The 26,316-nt window shown below is 42.1% G+C and overlaps 1 protein-coding gene across 3 annotated transcripts in view; it reads left to right on the top strand.

The window, feature by feature from the left end:
* Positions 1-26,316, top strand: part of LOC125457116 (immunoglobulin superfamily member 5-like) — a 67,606-nt gene that overhangs the window by 6,989 nt on the left and 34,301 nt on the right. For 2 of the 3 annotated variants that reach the window (XM_048540855.2, XM_048540856.2), the window contains 6 exons: positions 1,023-1,102; positions 6,010-6,324; positions 12,501-12,800; positions 17,134-17,265; positions 18,970-18,994; positions 21,573-21,685. In XM_048540855.2, coding sequence (XP_048396812.1) covers positions 1,057-1,102; positions 6,010-6,324; positions 12,501-12,800; positions 17,134-17,265; positions 18,970-18,994; positions 21,573-21,685 — 931 coding nt within the window. In that variant the 5' untranslated portion in view covers positions 1,023-1,056. The remainder of the gene's footprint in view (positions 1-1,022; positions 1,103-6,009; positions 6,325-12,500; positions 12,801-17,133; positions 17,266-18,969; positions 18,995-21,572; positions 21,686-26,316) is intronic. The other variant, XM_048540857.2, reaches the window with a different exon arrangement.

The following is a 26,316-nucleotide window of genomic DNA, read 5'->3' as shown; positions in this document are numbered from 1 at the left end:
CTCTCCATACATAGATTAGATTAGATTAGATTCCCTACAGTGTGGAAACAGGCGCTTCAGCCCAACAAGTCCACACCACCCTTTGAAGCATCCCAACCAGAACCATCCCCCTGTAACCCACACACCCCCTAAACACTACGGGCAATTTAGCATGGCCAATCCACCTAGGCTGCACATCTTTGGACGGTGACAGGAAACCAGAGCACCCAGAGGAAACCCACGCAGACGCAGGGAGAATGTGCAAACTCCACACAGGCAGTCACCCGAGGTTGGAATCGGACCCGAGTCCCTGGTGCTGTGAGGCTGCAGTGCTAACCACTGAGCCACCGTGCCGCCCCACATGCTGCCTGACTCCTGAGTTTCTCCAACACACTCTGTTTCTATTTCAGATTTCCAGCCCCCTCAGTATCTTGCTTCGATCCACTACATCTCTGGTGTTCTTCTTTGATGTGTTAAGTGTATGTATGCTGTTAGCCACGTTGGATTCCTATGTGCCTGATTTATATATTAAAATGGCACAGCCTGATCAATCTTCCCTCCTTGTCTCTGTCCAGTTTTGAATGCAGTAGAACTTTCTGGTGTGTAGTTTTCAATACTTGTTCTCCACTCATTTGCCTTGTTAAATTAACAATTGGCCCTACATGGGTAAGACAGCCTAGTTCTCTTTCATTTCCTTACCTGCAGATGTGGTCAAGCAAGGAGTTGTTAGATCTTTCAGATTTGGTGACCAGAAATTGAATATGAGAAAAGGAGAAATTTCTTCACTCAAAAGGATGGGAATCTTTGAAGTTCTACATCCCAGAGAGTTGTGAAGTCTCCAACATTGAATACGTTGAAGGCTGGGATGCAGATTTTTGTTATCCAAGAAATCAAAGGACATGATGAGTGGGTTGATGCACAAGATGATTGCATTGAATGGCCTAGGTTCAATAGCTCATATGGTTTGCTCTGGCAACTATTTCTTGTGTTCTTGTATTATTATAATGTTCTTTTTACAATTATCTGGAATATTCTCTTTTCAGTCCACAACTTTTGAGATGATACTACTTGTACATCATGGGAACTGTTGCAACAATCACAACATTATTTAGCATATTATTGGGTAAGTAAACTATACAATAATGAGCATTTTCCAATAGCGTGTAATAACAGTGAAAACCTGCTCTCTTGTCATAGTTGCAAAGTCATTAACAATTTTTGCATGTCCCTCCTAACTGATTCTTCTACAGGATTGGCTGCAGGTAGTGAATGTCAACAGATAAAAAACTGAAAGAACTGCAGATGCTGTAAATCAGGAACAGAAGCAGAAGTTACTGGAAAAGCTCAACAGATCTGGCAGCATCTGTGAAGAAAAATCTGAGTTAACGTTCTGGGTCCAGTGACCCTTCCTCAGAACTGATGGTAGCTGGGAAAATGTCAGTTTGTATGCAGAAAATAGGGTGGGAGGAGGGAGTAAGGAGTAAACGGGGAAAAACGTAGATGCTCTGTGAATCTTTGTGCATACAAGTCGTCATTGGCAAACCACCAGCCTCACCACATTGTGTTATTGAACTTTTTTCAGGTCTCAGAGAGGCTTCTGACCTATTCCTGCCAGATTGCTTCATGTGCAGAGACAGGCATACATCTCATTAATAGGATGCTTTTGCACTGACATCAGCACATGCTCCTTTGTTCCACTTACTTTTCACTTATTTGGAGGCCGCCAACCTTTGCCTGTCTCACATTGCTTTCTGAGGCCAGGCTGATATCGGCAGTGAATTACAAGCTGCCTGTCTTCATGTGGGTTATGCGTCTACGTGGGGAGGGTATAGGGCCAATAGCGTGTAATAACAGTGAAAACCTGCTCTCTTGTCATAGCTGCAAAGTCATAAACAACTTTTGCCACTTCAGGATATGATTTGCTCTCCATTTTGCACACATCTTAAAGCAGTTTACTGGAGTTTTGTGCTCCATTATTAACACTACTGGGTACTGAATAAACTTAAGCTTTGTATCAGTGATGTTAGCGCTTGTTGTGTTGTTAAACGATCAAACAATGGGAAATTTAGTGAAGTAATCCATCACAAGAAATGGATTGAACATTGTATGGATGTAAAGGCATCTCCCTCTGCTGAATTTGATAGACTTTACAAGTCATTGAATATCCTGACTTATCCCTGGTCGCCATACAGATTCATGTGCATTCAATACCCATGGATCTCTTGTGTAACATGCTTATGATATCTTGGCACAATGCTTTGGTATTAGGATCAGTTTGTCCTTGAAAATGACTTGTCATGATATACTAAGTACATCCCTGCATGGTCAAAATTATCAAGTGTTCTCAGGAACTTTTCCAGAATTGTCAGGCCCCATCCCTGGATAATGACTCTTAAAACGCTTACAAAACTGAGCTTTGTGTATTGGCACTGCAGTCTGATTCTGCCAGTGCATGGAATTGGTGATTCAATGTGACACAGTCACTTGCAGGTTGTAGCATGAAATGCCACTTGATGAGGTACATGTCTTTCAGGATGTGTTATGGTGATATGTTAACATCAGCTCCCATGTTCATTTTGTTTTTTAATGTGCGTTGGCCTGCCTTTTGGGAACGTATGATAGTAATGGTTGTAAATAGTTTCTGATTACCTTGTACCATCAACACGGTGAGTGAGGTTAATAATATGGAAAGCTTGATCATCTCCAGAAATTTACCTTTCATAAGGTTGACCCTGAATATCATGAAAATGTATGCTTTTATACACCATCTTAACACTTGCCTTGCTTCCAGTGCTGTGGTATTATCTTATTTTGTCAGTCACCTGTGTTTTGTCCTGGGGTCTGGTTTGGCCTTTGTAACTAATACTTGGTGCCATGTGCTTCATGGATATTAATAAAAGCTGGAAGGTTTTGGGTGTGTGTGATAAATAATGCCAATTACAATTTTTTTTGAATTATTGCACTTTGCTGTCTGTAGTAATAGGATTGGCTGCACCTAAAGCATGTACTTGCTGTTAGACTGACACTATGGTTTCCTATTTGTGTCCATCCTCAAGTAATGAGTCAAGTAATGGGCTGACAAGTGGCAAGTGACATTTGCACCACACAAATGGCAGGCTGTGACCACCACCAATAAGAGACAATTTAACCACCATCCCTGGACATTCAATAGTGTTACCATCACTGAATCCCCCATTGTCAACACCCTGGGGGTTACCATTGACCAGAAACACAACTGGACTCATCACATTAACAGAGCGGCTACAAGAGCAGGCCAGAAGCTAGGGATACTGTGGCGAGTAACTTACCTCCTGATTCCCCAAAGCCTGTCCACCATCTACAAGGTTCAAGTCAGGAGTGTGATGGAATACTCCCCACTTGCCTGGATGAGTGCAGCCCCAACAACACACAAGAAGCTTGACACCATCCAGGACAAAGCAGCCCTTTTGATTGGTACCACATCTACAAGCATCCACTCCCTCCACCACCAACGCTCAGTAGCAGCAATGTATACTATCTACAAGATGCACTGCCGAAATTCACCAAATATCCTCAGACAGCACCTTCCAAACCCACAACCACTTCCATCTAGAAGGACAAGGGGAGCAGATATATGGGAACACCACCACCTCCAAGATGCCCTCCAAGTCACTCACCAACCTGACTTGGAAATGTTTCGCTGCTCCTTCACCGTCGCTGGGTCAAAATCCTGGAATTCCCTCCCTAATAGCATTGTGGGTCAACTCACAGCAGGAGGACTGCAGTGGTTTAAAAAGGCAGCTCACCACCACCTTCTCAAGGGCAACTAGGGATGGGCAAGAAATGCTGGCCAGCCAGCGGCACCCACATCCCACAAATGAATAAAAGAAAGTTTGGTCTTTCTCCTAGCCCATAAGCTTCCTCCTCTTGGATTTAATTGGGGAAGCAATGCTGATGAATTCAGTGAGTTTTTCTGACTGTTCCTCACATCTCATACTATGACAGTGATCATATCACGAGGATGTCCTTAACTGACACACTGACTGTGAGACAACACACACAAAGGCTTGTACACCGGAAGGCCACACCAGGGGGGAGTGCTTCTGTCTTGCTCACTAGGTGACACCCCATGAAGAACAGGCAAAAGCCCAGTTGCATAAATAATGAGGTGAAGAGCAGAAAATGTTTTTTTAGGCTAAGGTAGGACCGGGTGCCATGAAACTCACTCAAAAACTTTATCTGCAAAAGGGAAAACTCTGTTCCTGAGGTCCAACTGATTCCCTTTCATCATATGTCAACACTTTCATGGAGATGCTAAGCTGTAAAGATTTCATGGTACTGCCTCCAGATGCATTCAAGCAGACTTTCGATGCAGAGCCACCTAAAATAATTAGCAGGCACTAGATGTGTGGCTATTACTAGTAGGAACACTAGTATTACTAGTAGAAATCCATTGTGGGATGACCAATGAGCAGAACATCCATGTACATCCCACCACCCACCACTCTCCCTGAGTACTGAGTTACTTACAATAGTTTTCTCATTAACCTTTCACCTCTTACCACTCCTCTCTTGCCTCTCACCTGTCTACATCGCTGGGATAACAGATTATAAATATTGGCCATAAGGGCGTTGCATGAAGTAAGCTTTGATTACATCAATGTAATACCCAGGGATTATAGATTTATGATATCAGACCATTCTTACCTGATGGTGTTGCAGACCTAAGGAAAGAGGAAGAATATGATTCTTAACCACAAAAATTGATGAGTTTCATTCAAGTGATGTAGGCATTGAAGTCTTAAAAAGTAGTTTCTTGACTTTACTGCACCTCATGAAAATTGTCCACAGCTGTATTTCTAATCCACTGTGAGACAGTTTTGTTTTAAAAACAACTTTCTCAGTGACCCTAGACCATGCTGCATCACAGGGGAGGCTCCTGCTCCGGCTCACATCCCATTGAGAGTCTTTATCATTCTGAATCCAGGTGTTACAAATTCATGAGTCTAGCATTAATATCAAGACTTTAATATATACAAGAATATAGAATCAGCGATGTGCTTCTGAGGCTTTATAAGGCTCTAGTTAGGCCCCATTTAGAATACTGTGTCCAATTTTGGGCCCCACACCTCAGGAAGGACATACTAACCCTGGAGCATGTCCAGCGGAGATTCATACAGATGATCCCTGGAATGGTAGGTTTAACGTATGATGAACGGCTAAGGATCCTGGGATTGTATTCATTAGAGTTTAGAAGGTTGAGGGGACATCTAATAGAAATTTACAAGATAATGTATGGTTTAGAAGGGGTGGACGCTAAGAAGTTGTTTCCGTTAGGTGGGGAGACTAGGACCCGTGGGCACAGCCTTAAAATTAGAGGGGGTAAATTTAAAACTGAAATGAGATGACATTTCTTTAGCCAGAGAGTGGTGGACTTGTGGAATTCATTGCCACGAAGTGCAGTGGAGGTCGGGACATTGGATGCCTTCAAAGCAGAGATCGACAAATTCTTGATCTCAGAAGGAATCAAGGACTACAGGGAGAGTGCAGGGAAGTGGAGTTGAAATGCCCATCAGTCATGATTTAAATGGCAGAGTGGGCTTGATGGGCCGAATGGCCTTACTTCCACTCCTATGTCTTATGGTCTTATGGTCTAAGACTGGGGGCCCTCTTGTGGTGCAGTGATAGTATTCCTACCCCTGGGTGAGGAGACCTGGGTTCAAATCCTGCCTGCTCCAGAAATACATAAAACATTTCCAAACAAGTTGATTAGGAAAAACAAGGTGATATTAAAAAAATTAATGTCAGGGCTAGGACTTGTGTAGTGTCCCTATCTCTGAGACAGAAAGCCAGGGCTCAAATCCTACCTATTCTAGAGATGTGTAATAAAATTATTGGGCTGTTTGATACAAATATATATTTTAAAAATGCTAATGTGTAGCACTTGAAGGCGAAGAGGCTTCATGTTACTAATTGCATTTTTCTTGAAGGCACAGTTTGTTGCAGTGCTGTAGGATATTTTAATCTAATGTAAACCTATTTCCCTTTTAGGGTTGTGTTTGCCGACTAAAATCGAAGATGGTCCAAAAGATGCTTATGTTTTGGTTGACTCTGATGCTGCATTCAACTGCACAGTGTCCTTACCTTGGGCTATTCTTATCTGGATAATGAATGACGCACCTGTCCTTACTGTAACACCAGAACGACCAATAATCACAAGCCCTCAGTTTGGACAGCGCAATTACACGACTTCACAAACATTTACTTCAGAACTTATCATCTCAGCAGTGACATTGCAAAACAATGCAACCGTGAAGTGCAGTCTCCAGACTGATGGGAGTCAACAGGCAAATTTGTTTGTGCAAGGTCAGTACAATGCTGCCATTAAAAATGAGGATCTGTTATGTGGAGAGAGAAGGGAAGCTGGGATTGTTCTCCATAGAGCAGAGAAGGTTGAAAGAAGGTTTGATGGAGAGATTCAAGATTGTGGATGGTCATTGAGGCAACAAATTAAATATGATTGACAAAATACTAATTACATGATTTACTTTTTACACAGTGTTTGTTGTTGTGATTTGAAACCCAGCAAGAATGGGGGGGGTGGTGAGGGGTGAGTCGATTCAATATTAACTTCTGAAAGAGAATGGATATAGACTTGAAAAGCAAATATTGTGCAAAGTTTGGGGACAAGGCTGTATCTTCTATATTAATGGTTAGCTCATTTCAGGAATTGCATAGGTATGATGGGCTGAATGGCCTCCTTCACTGTTCTCGGATTGTGAGATTATCACTTCATGCTATTCTTTTATTATGTGGTTCGAGACATACTGGTTCAGGAGAAAGCAAAGTTAAGAACTGACTTCAGGCTCGGACTTCAAAGTAACCCAGTTCTTAAACATTAACATGAAATACTATTGTACATCGTAATGTAGATATTCCAGGCTCTGACTTAGACCTGCATTGGGTAAAGATTAATCTATCATCTTTCCGCATTCATGTTCATGCTCTTATGTGAGTCATCCAGAATGTTCTAGAATGTGCTATTTGCACTCAGTGAAGTTGCAACTCTGTGATATCATTCAAAGGTTGCTCGAGGGCCTTGAAGCACTTACACAAAAGTTACATTGCACCATCATCGCTGACATAATTTTATTACAGATGCCTTTCACACTATAACAGAACACGCCTTTTTACTCCCCCTTCTTTGCCAGCCTTGAATCTGATGAAAACCTGATAACTTCTCACTTTCTAGGTGAACAAGATAAGGGACGGTGGGTCCCTTTCTGTTGGTCCAAGAAGTTAAAGGGAAACAATCACACAATCACTTAACACTTACCCCCTCAATCGTGACCATCTCAGAGAATGGCTGGCTAACCTAATTGGCTGTGTAGTCCTGGCCACTGCTGGCAATACAACAATCCTGCAATCCTATGTGCTGGACCTTGAGGCAAGAAGGGAGAGAAACGTGACAAAGCGGTTCGGAGTTATAATGCCAGGGCCAGTGATAATGGAGCACGGGGGGTGATGCTGACCAATTTAAAAAGGAATCAGTCGTTGAACAAGCCTGCTCATTCTCTTTTCACAGATGCTAGCAGACCTGCCGAATATTGCTGGCATTTTCTGCTTTTATTTAATAATTTCGAAGACAACTTTGATCCTTTTTGCTTTATCATCCTCTGCCCAATCTTATTTTAGCCAGGAACTTATGTTACACCAAATAATGGAGTTGGTGGATGGAAACCAAGGATGGTTGTGCCCAAAAGGATCAAGGGGAGGATGGAACGTTAGCACTGGGTTTGGGTTCATATGACTGGCTCCATTTTGACATGGCCATTACAGGGCTCACATGTGATTCTGTATCTCATGTGTAGGTTTCCTGATTTCTCTCTCTGAATGGGTAGCACTTCCAACAGAAGTCACATGACAGTGACAAATCACAAGTATGCAATGTCCTTATAGATGCATTTCCCAATGATTTCTTTCAGTTAATAGCAACACTTTTCCATCCTTGAAGTAAAGGAGCCATTAGGAGGTAGTGACCATAATATGATAAGTTTTAATCTGCAATTTGAGAGGGAGAAGGGAGAATCGGAAGTGTCAGCATTGCAGTTGAACAAAGGGGACTATGGAGCTATGAGGGAGGGGCTGGCCAAAGTTCAGTGGCACAATACCCTATGAGGGATGGCAGTGGAACAACAATGGCAGGTATTTCTGGATACAATCAGAAGGTGCAGGATCAGTTCATACCAAAGAGGAAGAAAGATCCTAAGGGGAGGCGGGGGCGGCCGTGGCTGACGAGGGAAGTTAAGAACTGTATAAAGATAAAAAAGAAGAAGTATAACATAGCAAAGATGAGAGGGAAGCCGAAGGACTGGGGAAGTTTTAAAGAGCAACAGCGGATAACTAAAAAGGCAATACGTGCAGAAAAATGAGCTATGAAGGAAAACTGGCCAAAAATATAAAAGAGGATAGTAAAAGCTTCTTTAGGTATGTGAAAAGAAAAAAAAATGCTTAAGACTAAAATTGGGCCCTTGAAGTCAGAAACGGGTGAATTTATTATGGGGAACGAGGAAATGGCGGAAGAATTGAATACGTACTTTGGATCTGTCTTCACTAGGGAAGACACAAGCAATCTCCCAGATGTTATAGTGGCTGAAAGACCTAGGGTAATGGATGAACTGAAGGGAAATTATATTAGGCAGGAAATGGTGTTGGATAGATTGTTAGGTCTGAAGGCTGATAAGTCCCCAGGACCTGATGGTCTGCATCCCAGGGTACTTAAGGAGGTGGGTCTAGAAATCGTAGACGCATTGGTAATTATTTTCCAATGTTCTATAGATTCAGGATCAGTTCCTGTGGATTGGAGGGTGGCTAATGTTGTCCCACTTTTCAAGAAAGGAGGGAGAGAGAAAGCAGGGAATTATAGACCAGTTAGCCTGACGTCAGAGGTGGGAAAGATGCTGGAGTCAATTATAAAAGATGAAATTACGAATCATTTGGATAGCAGTAACAGGATAGGTCAGAGTCAGCATGGATTTATGAAGGGGAAATCGTGCTTGACTAATCTTCTGGAATTTTTTGAGGATGTAACTGTGAAGATGGACAAGGGAGAGCCAGTGGATGTAGTATACCGGGACTTTCAGAAAGCCTTTGATAAAGTCCCACATAGGAGATTAGTGAGCAAAATTAGGGCACATGGTATTGGGGGCAAAATACTGGCTTGGACTGAAAATTGGCTGGCTGACAGGAAGCAAAGAGTAGTGATAAACGCGTCCCTTTCGGAATGGCAGGCAGTGACCAGTGGGGTTCCACAAGGTTCGGTGCTGGGACCGCAGCCATTTACAATATATATTAATGATATAGCTGAAGGCATTAAAAGTAATATTAGCAAATTTGCTGATGACACAAAGCTGGGTGGCAGGGTGAAATGTGAGGAAGATGTTATGAGAATACAGAGTGATTTGGACAGGCTAGGTGAGTGGATGGATGCATGGCAGATGCAGTTTAATGTGGATAAATGTGTGGTTATACACTTTGCTGGCAAGAACAGGAAGGCAGATTACTATCTCAATGGAGTCAAGTTAGGTAAAGGGGGAAGGACAACGAGATCTGGGTGTTCTTGTACATTAATCAATGAAAGCAAGCATGCAAGTACAGCAGGCAGTGAAGAAGGCTAATGGCATGCTGGCCTTCATTAACAAGAGGAAATGAGTTTAGGAGCAAAGAGGTCCTTCTGCAGCTGTACAGGGCCCTGGTGAGACCGCACCTGGAGTATTGTGTGCAGTTTTGGTCTCCAAATTTAAGGAAGGACATTCTTGCTATGGAGGGAGTGCAGCGTAGGTTCACGAGGTCAATTCCCAGAATGGCGGGACTATCATATGTTGAAAGATTGGAGCGACTGGGCTTGTATACACTTGAGTTTAGGAGGATGAGAGGGGATCTGATTGAGACATATAAGATTATTAAGGGATTGGACACTCTGGAGGCAGGAAGCATGTTTCTGTTGATGGGGGAGTCCAGAACCAGAGGACACAGTTTAAAAATAAGAGCTAGGCCATTTAGAACAGAGTTGAGGAAAAACTTCTTCACCCAGAGAGTGGTGGATATATGGAATGCTCTGCCCCAGAAAGCAGTGGAGGCCAAGTCTCTGGATACTTTCAAGAAAGAGATAGATAGAGCTCTTAAAGATAGTGGAATCAAGGGTTATGGGGATAAGGCAGGAACAGGATACTGATTGTGGATGATCAGCCATGATCATAACGAATGGTGGTGCTGGCTCGAAGGGCCGAATGGCCTACGCCTGCACCTATTGTCTATTGTCTATCCAATAAGATCAAAGTGATAGACGTAGAGTCATACAGCATAGAAACAAACTCTTCAGCCCCTAATGTCTAATCTGACGAAATTGCACCAAACTACACCGATCACATTTATCTGCACTTGGTCCATAGCTGACGATGCCCTGGTGTTTTAATTATTCGTACAGATGCAGCTTGAATTTTGTGAGAGTACTTGCCTCCACTACCCTCTCACGCAGCATGTTTTATATTTCTACCACCCTCTGAGTGAAGAATATTTTGCCAGATCCCCTCTAAATCATTTGCTTTACACCTTAAACTTATGCCGTCTGGTGTTAGATATGTCTGCCAAAGGGAAGAGTCTCTCATGATCAACTCTGTCAATGCCACTCATAACATTTTATACCTCAAACAGATTCCCCCCTCAGCCTCCTCTGCTCTGGGGAAAACAAACCTAGCCTATCCTGTCTCTCTCATAGCTGAGACTTTTCAACATCCTGGTGAATCTCCTCTGACCCTCTCTAATGCAATCACATGCTTCCGATAGTGTGGTGACCAGAACTGCACATCGTATTCCATCTGTAGTCGAACCAATGATTTATAAGGTTGTAACAAGACTTCATTGCACTTGTATTCTACGACCTGTCTAATAAAGTCTTCAAGGTGTGGAGCAAATGAAAAATGTGGGAATTGAGATAGAGGAGTCTGAAGATTACCTGAACCATCAAACAAAATGCACCACTCTAGCTATCATACTCCACAATGACAGAAGTAAAGGGAGCCTCCATCCCTGTTTGGTTCTCCACTTTTATAGTAGTCTCTGCTTTTATGATATAGTCCTTCACACATTTCAGGTGCATGCAGAACATTTCCACCCTGTTTATGTCAATTCTGAATAATTTCCGCTCCCACACCCTCCTACATTCTCAACCCCATTACCCAAGAGGGCACCTAATTATATTTCACTCTGGAATTAACAACAGCATAATAAAACAGCACATGACACTTCCCTAAAGGACATTACTGAACCAGCTTCATGGTCACCCAAGAGTATCATCAATCAAAGTTTAACATCAAGCCACATAAGGAAATATCAGGACAAATTGGCAAAAGATTTGATTAAAGATATAAAGAGATATCAATTAGAGGTATTTTTACTTTGTTTCATTCATCTGAGAAGATGTTTATTTGGTATCCTAACTTGACATTTTTTAAATACTGCTGTTTTAAAAGAGTAACCTATTGTCCTGTGAGCTGTATTGACATTTTCTGTCAACAGCAAATCTCCATTGACCCTATTACCTCACTGCACTGCAGCGATGCCGTTTTACAGAACAGAATAAATCAGCAGCAGACCTAAATTAGGACAGACACTTTGCTTCAAGAAGTCTTAATCCAATCGCACTTTAATAGGGCCACAGCCTTGATCTTCTGTGTTTAATGACACCAATGAGGCAGATGTTTGATTATCAAGGGGTGAAAGATTATTAGGGATATATAGGAATGTAAAGTTAAGCTTAAAATTAGATCAGCTCATGACTTTATTTGAGTTCTGAGTGGCCTACTCTTGTTTCTTGTTGTGTGTTTGTTTGTCACACCAATTTGGGAAGACCTGTTTTCAGAGCAGTTTGAGCAGCGCGCTGTCGGCATGTTAGTTCAAAGTAAAATCTTGTAGGGATTATGCTAATGGACTAAACGTCCAATAGCTATGCAGACAATATGATCCCACAAGTCACCATGGCAGGTTAATAACTTGACAGAAAGTCAGGAGGCAAAATTCTGATATCGAAGAAAGTGACCACAAAGCTGTTGAATTGTTCCAACAACGTAACTGGATCAGTAAAGGCCTTTAGGGAATGACATCCTGCCTGGGCCTTTATGTGACTTGAGTCTGACATCCATGTGGTTAGCACTTAACTAACATCAAAACGATAACATTTAGATGTCAGTTGTATCCAAAGATCATCAGTGTTTTAAATTCAAAACCTGCCACCATTTAGTTATGAATGGTTAATAAATACTGGCTTTATGTGTGATAGCCATATCCCATGAAGAAGGAATGGAAAATACACTACTCTATGTGTAAGGAAGGAATGGAAAAAGTTTCAATAGCAAAGGAGTTATAGTGAAAGATAAGTAAAGCACTTAAGCTAATTTGGGAATATAAATTCTAGATCGTTTAGAAAAATTTATGTTTGGTTAAACGCTGTATGAAACTAAACCTCCTCTGTTATCATGCCACAGTTGAAGGAACGTTATTTTTTGAGAGCAAGATTTCATCTGTGGTGACAAACCGCAGCACAGACGTCATCTGTAAGGCAGAAGGATGGAATCCTGAGCCAACTATCACCTGGACAATAAACCAAACAACTGTACATTCAGAGAGATACACCACCATCAAGTCTCCACCTTCAGGACATCTCTATACAGTCGTCAGCACTTTAAATCTCACCCTTAGTGCAGAGGCTGAAGTTACATGTCTGGCTGCAATAAAAGCACTTCCTCAGCCTAAGAATGCTTCACTTTACATCACCGTGAAACCAGGTAAATATAACACTTTATACTTTTACAGTGAGTTACTGATCTGTCACAATTTGAATTAAGCCGAGTATATATGTGGATTTTCTCACCAGGAGTCACTAGGCAGGTTTTCGAATTCAGGGGCAGGGATATCTTGCTGCCATTGTGTAGGGCCTTAGTAAGACCATTCCTGGGGTACTGTGACAGATCGCTGGGATAGCAGGGCTGACATATAAAGAGAGAGTGGATTGTTTAGGACTATATTCACAAGGATTTAGTAGTATCGGAGGTGGGGGGGATGTGGATGTCATTAACACTGATAAGATTCTGACAGGGCAAAAGAAGATAAATGCAGGAAGCATGTTTCCAACAACCAGGGAGTCTGGAACCAAGAATCACAGTTTGCACATACAGGTAGGCAATTCAGGCTAGAGATAAATTGGAATTTCTTCACTCACAGAAAGGTGGGTTGAGTGAATTCTCTGCCATGGAAACGAGTTGAGGCCAAAATATTGAATATTTTTAGAGCTAAAATGATGAAAGGGGCAAAATACAGGAACTGAGTTGGATGATCAGCCATGATCATTTTGAATGGTGGAGCAAGTTTGAAGGGCCAAATGGCCTGCTCCTGCTCCTTTTTACTGTGCAAAAGCAGCCTTCACAACCACAAGACATCTGAAATCACCTCACAGCTGAACACTTTTGTGAAGTGTAGTCACTGTTGCAATGTAGAAAATATGGCAACTAATTCGTACACAGCTGCATGATGGATAGAGCTCTTAAAGATAGTGGAATCAAGGGTTATGGGGATAAGGCAGGAACAGGATACTGATTGTGGATGATCAGCCATGATCATAATGAATGGTGGTGCTGGCTCGAAGGGCTGAATGGCCTACTCCTGCACCTATTGTCTTTTGAACAGTAATATGATCATGACTAGTTGATTTGTGTTTGCGCTGTTGGTTGAGGATTGGAGTACATTGTGTGGGATCTTCAATATCCATCTGAGAAAGCATTTGGACAGCATCTGTGACAGGTCAGCAGTCCTGCAAAACTGTACTGAAGTACCAGTATGGTTTTTGCTTGAACCTACATACTTTTGAACTCAGAGATGAAAGTATTACGAATGGAGTCATGGCTCATACATTGATGCTTGTGACGTTCTTGCAAATCTCTTTAAATTATGGCTGCCCCAATGCCACAAAGATATTGCACAACATTGTTCTGAGAGACTAATGTCATAAATGTAATAGCGGGTTTTGAGAAGATTTGTAGCTCAGGTTGAGGTTCTAGATGTGAGTTTGCTTGCTGAGCTGGAAGGTTAGTTTTCAGACGTTTCATCACCATTCAAGGTAACATCATCAGTGAGCCTCCGATGAAGTGCTGGTGTTATGTCCCGCTTTCTATTTATGTGTTTAGGTTTCCTTGGGTTGGTGATGTCATTTCCTGCATCAGTGATGTCATTTCCTGTTCTTTTTCTCAGAGGGTGGTAGATGGGCTCCAAATCAATGTGTTTGTTGATGGAGTTCCGGTTGGAATGCCATGCTTCCAAGAATTCTCGTGCGTGTCTCTATTTGGCTTGTCCTAGGATGGATGTGTTGTCCCAATCAAAGTGGTGTCCTTCCTCATCTGTATGTACGGATACTAGTGATAGTGGGTCATGTCTTTTTGTGGCTAGTTGATGTTCATGTATCCTGGTGGCTAGCTTTCTGCCTGTTTGTTCAATGTAGTGTTTGTCACAGTTCTTGCAAGGTATTTTGTAGATGACGTTCGCTTTGCTTGTTGTCTGTATAGGGTCTTTTAAGTTCATAGCTGCTGTTTCAGTGTGTTGGTGGGTTTGTGGGCTACCCTGATGCCAAGAGGCCTGAGTAGTCTGGCAGTCATTTCCGAGATGTCTTTGATGTAGGGGAGAATGTTTATGGTTTCTGGGCATGTTTTGTCTGTTTGTTTGGGTTTGTTGCTGAGAAATCGGTGGACTGTGTTCATTGGGTACCCGTTCTTTTTGAATACGCTGTATAGGTGATTTTCTTCTGCTCTTCATAGTTCCTTTGTGCTGAAGTGTGTGGTGGCTCGTTGGAATAATGTTCTAATGCAGCTTCGTTTGTGGGTGTTGGGATGGTTGCTCCTGTACTTCAGTATTTGGTCCGTATGTGCTGTTTTCCTGTAGACGCTGGTTTGAAGTTCCCCATTGGCTGTTCGCTCTACTGTGACATCTAGGAATGGCAGTTTGTTGTTGCTTTCCTCCTCTTTTGTGAATTTTATGCCAGTCAGGGTATTATTGATGGTCTTGAAGGTTTCCTCTAATTTGTTTTGTTTAGTGATGTCAAAGGTGTCATCCATGTAGCGGACCCAAATTGTGGGTTGGATGATTGGCAGAGCTGTTTGTTCGAGTCTCTGCATTACTGCCTCTGCTAAGAACCCTGATATCGGAGATCCCATGGGTGTACCGTTGGTTTGTCTGTAGGTTTTGTTATTAAAAGTGAAGTGGGTGGTAAGACATAGGTCCACTAGCTTGATGATGTTGTCCTTGCTGATGAGGTTGGTGGTTTCTGGTGTATGTGTCTTCTGTTCTTCTAATAGTGTAGTCAGTGTTTCTTTGGCCAGGTTGATGTTGATGGATGTGAACAGGGCTGTTACGGCAAAGGAGACCATTATTTCATCCTCTTCTATCTTGGTGTCTTTAATGGTCTCCTTGAGTAAGGAAACTTACTCAAACAACTTCAAAAATCTGGAGAATTAAACAAGAGAGACTTCCAAAAAGTGAAACCAGTTGGATCCAACACACCATGCTTCTACGGACTACCCAAAATTCACAAAAAACGAGCCCCCCTCAGACCCATAGTCTCGCTGCCTGGAACACCAACGTACAGATTAGCCAAGGAACTACACCAAAGACGAAAACATCTAGTAGAAGGTTCTTCTCCACCCAAGAATTCCTGAACACCAAAGAACGGGTACCCAATGAACACAGTCCACCGATTTCTCAGCAACAAACCCAAACAAACAGACAAAACATGCCAGAAACCATAACCACTCTCCTCTACATCAAAGGCATCTCAGAAATGACTGCCAGACTACTTAGACCTCTTGGCATCAGGGTAGCCCACAAACCCACCAACGCACTAAAACAGCAGCTAATGAACTTAAAAGACCCTATACAGACAACAAGCAAAGCGAATGTCATCTACAAAATACCTTGCAAGAACTGTGACAAACACTACATTGAACAAACTGGCAGAAAGCTAGCCACCAGGATACATGAACATCAACTAGCCACAAAACGACATGACCCACTATCACTCGTATCCTTACATACAGATGAGGAAGGACACCACTTTGATTGGGACAACACATCCATACTTGGACAAGCCAAATAGAGACATGCATGAGAATTCTTGGAAGCATGGCATTCCAACCAGAACTCCATCAACAAACACATTGATTTGGAGCCCATCTACCACCCTCTGAGAAAAAGAACACGAAATGACATCAACACAGGAAATGACATCACCAACCCAAGGAAACCTAAACACATAAATAGAAAGCGGGACATAACACCAGAACTTCACTGGAGGTTCATAAATGTAATGTTTTGTGACAATTATATCAGAAAAAGGCCAAAAAACAATTTACATTTCAGGTGAGAAAGAGAGAGAATTTGATTTCAATGTCAACTTCATTCTGGTGCTGTTGAGAATCTGAAACTTGGATACAGGCACAAGATGGCTTCTCAGTACAAGTTAGCACAACAAAATGACTCCTAGCCTGGGAACTGTAAATTCTGCTAGAGCTGCATAAATAATGCAGTAATGATAAGATAATGCAGCACTAACCGTTCTAACTGACCTTTGGTTGCAAATGTTGTGGTGCTTTGTAGCGAGATAAAAAGTAACCCACGTGTTGTGACATAAGTTGTTTACCAGTTAATGTTACTGGATTAACTAAGTGTCAATGAAGCAATATCATGTATTGATTGGTAATAGTTTGAATACACTATGCAATCACGCCATGTACCCTGCTTTAAGAAAAATATAAAAATGTCTTTGTATTAAGTTGTGTGTGCAGCTCCTCCGAGGAATACGGAAGTGCTTAATTTCTGTGTTTTCCGGATGATCTGTACCGGGCTGTGTGAAGAAATAAAGAGTAAAGTCTTGTCTAGCCAGACTGATTGCTAGTGCTCATTGACTGATTGCGGTATCGAGAGACCCCGCGGGGGGTCGAGATTTTCACTGTAAGACATGACCTTGACTTCAAACCTTGTAGTTCCTTGTCACTTGTCTATCATTAGTCCATGTAATGTATATTATGAAGAATGATTGTGTGCTCAGGTTATCAGCTACTAAATAATTCCTTGAAGTGTTTGACTCTACAGTCAATCAAGATCAGACCTGGTTAATTGTTGCTATCGTGGTGCCTATCGCTGTGGTCCTCCTGCTTATAATACTCGCCATTGTGATTGCTTTCTGCATGAAACGGAATAAACACTCTGGTCAGTGCCTTTTTTACATACACCCTTTCAGTGGTGATAGATATTATATATGCTTGCAATTTGTTTTATTGTACTTGTTCTTTGGTTACCATGTATTACATTAAATTCGTAATGCACAAGGAGGAGGTGATGGCCTGGTGGTATTATCTCTGGACTGTTAATTTCAAGACCCAGGTAATATTTGAGGACCTTCGGCTTGAATCCCACCACGGCAAATAATGGGATTTGAATCCAATCTTTGGGCAGCACCGTGGCACCTTGGTTGGCACTGTTGCCTCACAGCACCAGGGACTTGGGTTCAATTCCATCCTCAGGCAACCGTGTGGAGTTTGCACATTCTCCCTGTGTCCGCGTGCGTTTGCTCCGGTTTCCTCTTGCAATCCAAAGATGTACAGGCTAGGTGGATTGGTCATGCTAAATTGCCTGTAGTGTTCAGGGATGTGTAGATTAGATGGCTTATGGCGGGATGGACCTGGGTGGGATGCCCTGAATATGTGTGGACTGCTTGGGCTGAAGGGCCTGTTTCCACACTGCGGGGATTCTATGATCTATACAAGGTAAAAGTGGATACTGGTTTGATGTTGTATAATCATAATTTTCATACAAGTAGGACATTCTTGTCCCTAAAATTCATCATCTGATTGTTGCAGAATTTAATGTATTGCAGGTAATCCTGACTTCAGTAACTATATCTGATTTTGTCTTTGCTCTCAAGGCTTTTGATGTTTGATTTATTTCAAGTAGAAAGGGTGCACTAAAAGCTTTACCACAAAGAAACTAAATTCTGCAGTTTAAAGGGAGACAGAAAAGGGACGTAGGAATGCAATGATCTTGAGTAGGCCACTGAGAACCATTTGAAAAATAGCCCCCAAATGATACCTCTACAAACAACTAGAAAGTTTACTTCTTGCATTTGCAAATGCTATTCATTACTTTTCAGGAATTCGCCGTGTGTTCATGCCATCCACATAAACAAGTTAAATATAGATTACTGTTGAAAAAGTGCCATGCAGTCAAAGTTTTTCATTTTATGCTTCATCAGGACAGAAGTGCAAGAATTGTTATTCCATTTAAGATTTCGTATTCTTGCAATTCAGTTCTGATGACTGTAAGAGTGCCTCTTTTCTCATCAATAATCAAGTACTATACTGTGGGCCAAAGTGTGCCAAAGAAAACTAATCAGTGGTCAGTTTGTCACCTAAGTTGGACCAAAATTAATTGAAATAAAATCACTGCAGTGCGTTCAGTCCACTGCACATCCTCAGAGATTTATTTGAAGTTATTACTTTGGCCCTTTAAATTAATTACATTATCTTCAATGCCAGCATATTGCCTTTAAAGCAGCGAAGCTCCTTACTATTTTCTTTAATTCAGTTATTAGAGGTTTTTAGAATGCAAATCTGCAATCTTCTAAGCGTGAGGTTATGACTTACCACATCCATTCAGCTTCAATCATGACTTGAACTGTCTGCTTTGGCTTTTCATCTATGTGTGACACAAAATAAATTCCTGCTCCTCCAGCTTAACACACAAAGATATAGGTGCACAAAGACCCAGCTAAGATATCAACTTGCATTAGAAAGAACATTCCAATTGAGAAAACAGCAAGAGCTACCTGAGAAATTCTTTTGTTATCTTCAAAGTACTTTTAATTAAATAATTGACAATTTTAAAATTACAGCTGTACTTTTCTTTTCCTCCTAGAATCAAGTTATCAAGATGAAATAAGGTAAACATCAGCGATAGGATCTTTTAGAATGTTGTGCAAATGGAAAATGTGTCATATTCCAGATTGCCCAGTGTTATACTGAATGGTGCAGACCAGATTTAATCCGAGGTAGGGCAGTCATAGCCAAGCTGGTGATAGACAACCATTGCTGATTAAAAATCTGCCGACCTCAGCCTTGAATAAACTTAATGACCCGGCCTTTATAACCCATTATTGTAAATAATTCCTTCGATTCCTTCTCATTTCTGTCTTAAATTCTGTCTAAGATTATGCCCTCTGGTTGCAAGAGTCTCCCACAAAAGAAAACGACCTTTCCACACCTACACTGTCAAGTCCCCTGAGAATCTTTTATACTTCAATAAGGATGTCTCTCATTCTCCAAACTCCAGTGAGTACAGGTCTAACTTACTCAGCCTCTCTCCAGAAGACAATCACTGCATATCTGTGATAACAAGGTGTAGAGCTGGATGAACACAGCAGACCAAGCAGCATCAGAGGAGCAGGAAAGCTGATGTTTTGGCTCTAGATCCTGCAAATCTGTACTCAGCCTCGTGAACAATTCCATCACAGCCACCAATGCCAGTATATCTTTCCTTAGATAAGGGAACCAAAATTTTGCTTGCAGTCTTCTAGTTGCTCTCTCGTGCCTTATATGGTTTTAGCAAGACTACCTCATTTTTTATAACCCATTCTCTTCGAGATACATGCCAGTGTTCCATTTGCTTTCAATACTTCCTGCTAAATGCACCACCTCTATTCTCCATGCCAAATGTGATGATCTCACATTTTTCAGCATCTTCCAAGTTTTTGCCTACTCGCTGCCCATGTCCCTCTGCAGACTCTTTGTGTCATCTTTAGTCACTCGCATTCCCACCCATTTCTGTTAAAGTCAGCATAGAAAAACGTCACCACTTCTGGGGAGACTAAAACAAGGGGCCATGGATAGTTCACAAATTAAGTATCGCCTATTTAGAGATGAAGCAAATATTTTTCTCTCAGACGATCATTAGTCATTGGAGTTTTCTTTCTAAGAAAGATGAAAGCAGAGTCTAATGCATGTTTTTTTAAGGCAGAGGCAGATAGATTCTTGTTAATTAACAGCTGAAGGGTTATCAGGTTATACAGGCACAGGCCCCTTTGTTCATTCACCAGGCCAGTTGGCCTCACCTCTATGCGTTGAATACGAAAGTTACTGCTTTGTCCTGAAGTTGGATTCTGTTTCACACTGTTTAGTCATTCAAACGTCTACTGCTTAAATCCAAAGTACTTTCTGCAAGAACCATTAGTTTGTAGCTTGATCTGTGTAAATAAGAAACCCAGATCTTCTGAGATAATGGGAACTGCAGATGCTGGAGATTCCAAGATAATAAAATGTGGGGCTGGATGAACACAGCAGGCCAAGCAGCATCTCAGGAGCACAAAAGCTGACGTTTCGGGCCTAGACCCTTCATCAGAGAGGGGGATGGGGGGAGGGAACTGGAATAAATAGGGAGAGAGGGGGAGGCGGACCGAAGATGGAGAGTAAAGAAGATAGGTGGAGAGGGTGTAGGTGGGGAGGTAGGGAGGGGATAGGTCAGTCCAGGGAAGACGGACAGGTCAAGGAGGTGGGATGAGGTTAGTAGGTAGCTGGGGGTGCGGCTTGGGGTGGGAGGAAGGGATGGGTGAGAGGAAGAACCGGTTAGGGAGGCAGAGACAGGTTGGACTGGTTTTGGGATGCAGTGGGTGGGGGGGAAGAGCTGGGCTGGTTGTGTGGTTTCAAAATCTCCCCTTCCCCCACTGCATCCCTAAACCAGCCCAGTTCATCCCCTCCCCCCACTGCACCACACAACCAGCCCAGCTCTTCCCCCCCACCCACTGCATCCCAAAACCAGTCCAACCTGTCTCTGCCTCCCTAACCGGTTCTTCCTCTCACCCATCCCTTCCTCCCACCCCAAGCCGCACCCCCAGCTACCTACTAACCTCATCCCACCTCCTTGACCTGTCCGTCTTCCCTGGACTGACCTATCCCCTCCCTACCTCCCCACCTACACCCTCTCCACCTATCTTCTTTACTCTCCATCTTCGGTCCGCCTCCCCCTCTCTCCGTATTTGTTCCAGTTCCCTCCCCCCATCCCCCTCTCTGATGAAGGGTCTAGGCCCGAAACGTCAGCTTTTGTGCTCCTGAGATGCTGCTTGGCCTGCTGTGTTCATCCAGCCCCACATTTTATTAACCCAGATCTTCTGCTCCATTCTAACTCTGTTGACTCAGATATAATTAATGTATCATCATCACGTATGCAGCTGATGTTAATCCCAGATCCCTTATATAACTGTGCAATGAATTAATTGCATAAATAGTGGGATGGGCCCTGTTTTATTCCTGCTTCTAGTGTTTTGTAAAAATTCTTCCCCCTGTGCTTAAATGCATTTGGTCATTGTCATTTTGATCAGAGCTTATTTGCCCTGTTGCACTATTGAGAAATAAACAATCCTGTTACTCACTCTCAGCCATTTAACAGCCTACGTATAATTTTCTAGATCAGATTTTACATTTGTACAAATTCCATTTTGACCCTGCTCCTCTTTTTGTCACTCTTAGAAAAATATCAAAGAGGAAAACTCTTGAGAAAACTGTAGTTGATGAGAAAAGCTCTGGGCTGGAAAATTTCGGAATGTCTTCTGAAAGCGTGGATGATTTAATCTTCCCTTCTGGTAGGTGATGAAATGCACATCTCTCTGTATTAACAAATCTGTTGACATCATTGAGCAAACTTGTCTTAGAGACTTTACATGCCCCTAAATCAGTCTTCTCGGCAAACTTTAATTTAGGTAAATATTTTGAGATAAATTTGTACTGATATCCAAATCACTTAAAAAAATTTGCAGGGCAAAAGATTGGGTGTCACCTCTTCACTCAGGACGGGTTGACACTGTAAACTGAGTGAAAGAGTATTTAAAAAATGATCCTCTTGTATCCAGCAGAAGGAGCTTAATGATGGGGAAAATACAGCTTTTCATTTAGTAAATGTTAAGGAGGCAAAGGATCAACAAATTAGGAAATAGGCAAAGGATCAACAAGTTGGAAAATAGACAATAATAACACAAAAGAAAAATGGTGCAATATAAAAGGAAAAAGCAAGGAAATTAGACTAACTCTTCATTCATTACTTATTTGTGAGATGTGGGCTTGATGGACTGGGCTAGCGTTTATGACCTATCCCTAAATGCCCTTGAGAATGTGGTGGGGAGCTGGCTTCTTGAATTGCTACAGTGTTGGGGTGACCTGCAGTCAAGTTCTGAAGGCAGTTATATTTTCTTGATCTAGTATCAGTATAGTAATGGTAATTTAGGTCCATGTCATGACAGTGAGTGCCTTGGAGGGTAACTTATAGGAGTTTGAGATTCCCATGTATCTGCTGCCCTTGTCCTTCTGGATGGAAGTAGTCATGAGTGTGAAAGATGCTATCGAAGGAGCCTTGGTGAGTTGCTGCGGTGCAGTGGGAAGATAGAGAAGGGTAGGCATGTTCTCTGAAGAGCAGAGGTTAAAAAGGACTTAGTACAGATATTGACAAGCATGAGAGGTTTTGATAGAGCAAAGCTATATGAAGGATGTTGTGAAACTTGAAAGGGTTCGGAAAAGATTTACAAGGATGATGCCAGGATTGGGGAGTTTGAGCTGTCATTGAGGTTGAACAGACTGGGGCTATTTTCCCTGGAGTGCCGGAGACTGAGGTTTATAAAATCATGAAAGGCATGGATAGGATAAATAGACAATGTTTTTTCCCTGGAGTGGGGGAGTCCAAAACTAGAGCACATTAGTTTAAGGTGGGAGGAGAAATATTTAAAAGGGACGTAAGGGGCAACATTTTCACACAGAAAGTGGTGCATGTTTGAATGTGCTGCTAGAAGAAGTGGTGGAGGCATTTAAAGGCATCTGGATGGATATATGAATAGGAAGGGTTTTGAGGAATTTGGGCCAAATACCAGCAAATGGGACTAGATCTATTTACGATATTTGGTTGGCATGGACGAGTTAGACAGAATGATCTGCATCTGTGCTTGACATCTCTATGGCTCTATGCCTCTAGATAGGGTGAAGCTGTTTCCATTGGAAGAAGGTTGGTAACCACGTGACTATCAAAGCATGAGAATTTGTTTTATGGTTTGATTTTTACAGAATGCATGGCATGAAAAGGTGGCAGGCAGGTTAAATGATGTAGGTTGAATCACACTGTCAAAGGAGACTTTCTGAGAATTCTCAGCGGGGAAAGAACAGGGCAATGGGAATAGTTGGAGGTCTTTGAACACCAGCAATTCATAATGGGTTGAATGGCCTCTTCTTCTGCTGTAGCAATTTATACTGCTGCAAAAGAGAAAGTAAAGGCAGTTCAAAGGCCAATTACCAGTCAAGGGACTGATGGAGCCATTTAGAAACTAACATGGAGATGTACTGCTGGAGGTAGCAAGCATGATTGAAATTTGACATGAGTAATTTGCATGGAAGTTTATCTAAATTATGGTAAACAAGATGCATACCTGAATAATGGCGACAAAAATAAGAGGAGGTATGAGAGAGGCAGACAGAATGAAATAAGTAAGTCTGGATAGGATCCATTCAAGCTTACTAAAGGAAGGCAGAACAGAAATTGCAGGATCCTGGCCAAGAGCTTCTGATTCTCAGTAGATAAATGCCTGGTGTCAAAGCATTGGAAGATCAGGAAAGGAGATGAGCAAAATTCAAGAAAGTGGAGAATAATAAATCTAGAAATTACAGGCCAGTCAGTTTAGTGCCAGTGTGGGAAGGCTTGTAGAAACAGTATTTGAGAAAGAAGTTAAAATCCACTTCGACGACCATACACTAATACACAAGAACAGTATGGAAACAGACCCTTCAGTGCAACTCACCAACCAAATATCTTAAGTTAACCTAATCCCAATTTGCCAGCATTTGGCCCATATCCCTCTAAACCCTTCTTTTCATGTACCTCTTTGAGATGCCTTTTAAATGTTGTAATTGTACCAGCCTCTACTATGTCTTCTGGCAACTCATTCCACACGTACCACACTCTGCATAAAAATGTACCCCACACACCTCTTTTAAATCTTTCCCCTTTCACCTTCAACTTATGCCATCTAGTTTTGGACTCCCCTATCATAGGTTAAAAAAAACCTTGGCTATTCACCCTATCCATGCCCCCTCATGATTTTGGAAACCTCTATAAGGTCACCACTCAGCCTCTGATGCCCCAGGGATAAAATCCCAGCCTATTCATCCTCTCTCTACTGTTCAATCCTTCCTATCTCGGCAACATCCTTATAAATATTTTCTAAACCTTTTCAAGCTTCACAACATCCTTCCTATAGCAAGTGGCATCACCAATGTCCTGTGCAGCTGCAACATGACCTCCCAACTCCTATATTCAGTGTACTGACCAGTGAAGGCAAGCAAAGCGAATGCCTTTTTCACTATCATGTCTATCTGCAACTCTACTTCCAAGGGACTGTGCATCCGTACCCCTAGGTCTCTTAGTTTGGCAACATGCCCCAAGGCTTTACCATTAGCTGTATAAGTCCTGTCCTGGTTTGCATTACCAAATGTAACACCTCACATTAAAGTCCAATTGCCATTTCTCTGCCCATTGGCCCAATTGATCAAGGTCTCGCAGAACTATGAGATAATCTTCTTCACTACACTCCAAAGTTCAGCTTTAAAGCAGAGCCACCGGGTACTTGCTGTGCCTTTCATGTTGAGAACTGTCACCATCTTGTTTCTGTCTACTGTGTGACGGAACACTAAAATGCATAAGGATGAGGTGAGGGTAAGTAATGGTGAGATGTTAATGGGTGCAAACAGTCTTCTCGCTCCTCATCTTGCTGTCCAAATCTCAAGTGGAAAACTGCTCTGCTTGCCTTGGCATCTGAAGAGTTGCTTTTTTGTTCTTTCCCAAGCAATATATCATTGCCCACATCATTCAGTGGTTGGGAAAATTCAGCCCAGTGAGACCATTTCCAATGGATGAAATGGGTTAGCTCGAATTGGTTGGCTGCTTTGCAATATTGGGTGATGCCAACAGCACGGGTTCAGATCCCACATTGGTTGAGTCACCATGAAAGAATCTCTTTCTTTATTCTCCCCTCACCTGAGGTATGGTGACCTTTAGGTTAGACCATCACCTGTCATCTCCCTCTCTCTTTCTCTCTCTGTGTGATGAGAGAGTTAGGCTATAGGAACTTCATCCTTGTAATTAGCAGAGGACAGACTATGTTCATGTAAGGACAAAACTCTTTTTTAACGTGGCAATTGGGTAGGATTTGGAATTCCCAGTCTGATAGGGTAATGTATGTACATTCCACTGTAGAGAAAAGTAATAAAACTAATAGGAAGGAAGATTGCAGGGTCATGGGACAAAAAGCTTTTTTGTTAAATTCATTGATCTGGGCATGTGCGCTGGGCCAACATTTACTGCCCATCCCTAATTGCCCCAGTGGGCAGTTGAGAATCACCTACATTACTGTGGGTCTGGAGACCAGGCATAAAGACGGCAGTTTCCTTTCTGAAAGGACGTTAGTAAACCACATGGGCTTTCCCAATAATCAATTCATGGTTAGGAAAAACAAAAACAAAGTGGCTGGAAAAGCTCAGCAGGTCTGGCAGCATCTGTGAAGGAGAAAAACTGATTTAACATTTCGGGTCCAGTGACCCTTCCTCGGAACTCACAACTCTGCCCTTTTATTCACAGATGCTGCCAGACCTGCTGGACTTTTCCAGCAACTTTGCTTTTGCTCCTGATTTACAGCATCCACAGTTCTTTTGTTTTATATCAATTCATGGTCATTCAACTCCTAATTCCAGGTTTTCTTTTTTCGGGATTCAAATGCTACAGCCTGCCAGGGCAAGATTTAAACCTGGGCAGCCACAGCATAAGCAGAATTTCTGAATTAACAGTCTAGGAAACAGTACCGTTGCCTCCCCATGTGCAATACTAAATGATTTCTGTTTGAAAGCACTGATGTTGAGTTCAGAAGCCAAATGATCTCCTTCTGTGTTGCACCATTATCTGGTTCCAAGATTTCTTTCAATTTTATTGGAATTGGCCCCACAGACAAACAGTCTGCTTTCAGAGCTATCATTTGCTCAAGTCTAACATTTCTCCACTCTCTACATAATGCTAGATAGAAACAGATCATAGGAAGAAAAGGCTTAGAAAAAAACTGTCCATAAAAATTAATGGATGCTGACATGCTCAATGACAGTCAAAGTATATTTTTGAACTAACTTATGTGGTGAATAAAATGCAGTTTATTTACATTGATTTTGAATGCAAAGTAACGTCATCTAATTT

The sequence above is a fragment of the Stegostoma tigrinum genome, chromosome 12 (assembly GCF_030684315.1).
Source record: "Stegostoma tigrinum isolate sSteTig4 chromosome 12, sSteTig4.hap1, whole genome shotgun sequence".
Taxonomy (NCBI): domain Eukaryota; kingdom Metazoa; phylum Chordata; class Chondrichthyes; order Orectolobiformes; family Stegostomatidae; genus Stegostoma; species Stegostoma tigrinum.
This window is presented reverse-complemented; position numbering and strand designations above follow the sequence as displayed.